Source organism: Lupinus angustifolius, chromosome LG06 (assembly GCF_001865875.1).
Source record: "Lupinus angustifolius cultivar Tanjil chromosome LG06, LupAngTanjil_v1.0, whole genome shotgun sequence".
Taxonomy (NCBI): Eukaryota; Viridiplantae; Streptophyta; class Magnoliopsida; order Fabales; family Fabaceae; genus Lupinus; species Lupinus angustifolius.
In genome coordinates, this window is record NC_032014.1 from 26,482,799 (window position 1) to 26,484,244 (window position 1,446).

At 33.3% G+C, this 1,446-nt stretch overlaps 1 protein-coding gene across 1 annotated transcript; it reads right to left on the bottom strand.

Annotated features, from left to right (window-relative positions):
• LOC109350564 lies at positions 204-857 on the bottom strand. Its single transcript, XM_019591790.1, has one exon. It carries the CDS (start codon positions 855-857, stop codon positions 204-206), a length of 654 nt encoding a protein of 217 aa, XP_019447335.1.

Sequence of the window (1,446 nt, forward strand, 5' to 3'; positions counted from 1 at the left end):
CTACTATACTGTAATTATAATAAATTTAAAATTTTCTTAGAATATGTATATTAATTTTTACCTATAATATACATTAATAAGTAATAGAACTATTTACAACAATCTACCACAATGTTATTATTATAATTTATAGTTTTCTTTATATATAATAGCAAGTTGACAGACATTCTACATATTATAAATGTTAAATATAGTAAGTTGTGTTAGATATTATCATTTGTAAGTTGAGGGTTTTCTGCACAAATTTCTTCAACAACATCTAATTGCAAATATTTCCCTTTATGCTTCGGATGATGCATTGCATGGAAAATGTGAAACTCATTTTCGTCGTTTGCAACTCGGACTACTAATTTGCCATTTTCCATGTCAATCCCCATTTTTTCTGTCCTCATAAAGGGTCTCCCTAGTATGAGTAGGATCTTCGTATCTTCGGTAATGTCAATGACAATAAAATCAACCGGGATCAAGAATTTGTCCACTTTGACCAAAACATCCTCTGCAACCCCTTCAGGATATTTAATGGATCTATCTGCTAGTTGCAAGGACATCCTTGTAGGTTTTAATTGTATTCCTCCAATTCTTTTTATCATTGACAGCGACATCATACTCACGCTGGCTCCAAGATCAACGAGGGCTTTGCCTATAGACACATTTCCAATAGTGACAAGAATGGTCACACTGCCTGGGACTTTTGATTTATGAGGAATGTTTGCTTGAAGAACAGCACTACAATTGGCATTGAGTGAAACAACTTCCTTTTCCTGATAACTCCATTTTTTGGATAACAGTTCTTTCATGAACTTGGAGTAAATTGACATTTTCTCCCAGGCCTCAGAAAATGGGATATTGATTTGCATAGTTTTGAATATTTCCATGAATCATGCGAATTGTTCTTCTTTCTTGGCTTTTAATGGAGCTACCGAGTAGGGTATCCTTTTCTGTACTAGTGGGTGTTGTTTTTTTTCTTTTCTTACCCCACTAGTCTCTTCTTTTTCTTCTTCTTTTTTATTTTCTTTTTCTTATTTATTTTCATTTTTTATTCTAATCTCTCGTTTTGTTTTCCAACTCCACCTACTATCTTCCCACTTCGAGTTGTAATACTTTCACAACATTCTGACTTGACCAAATAAGTTCTTGTCAAGTTGTTGATTTCTTCTTCTATTTTAGTGACAACATCACTGGTGTTTTGCTGATGGTTGATAGTAGTTTGCATGAACTGGTTGAGAAGTTTCTCCAGTTCGTCATGATAAGTGTGAGTTGATTGGAAGGTATAGACATTCTGGTTGTTTGCACAATCATTACACCAAAAACTTCCTCTATTGGTTTGCTCTATTTGTTTAGGTAGATCTTGAAGTTTTTGATGGACCAAATTGAGCTTGAGTTAAAATTCTTTGATGAATTACTCAATTTCTTGTTGTAAATCAACATGTTGGTCCATTTCTGAAT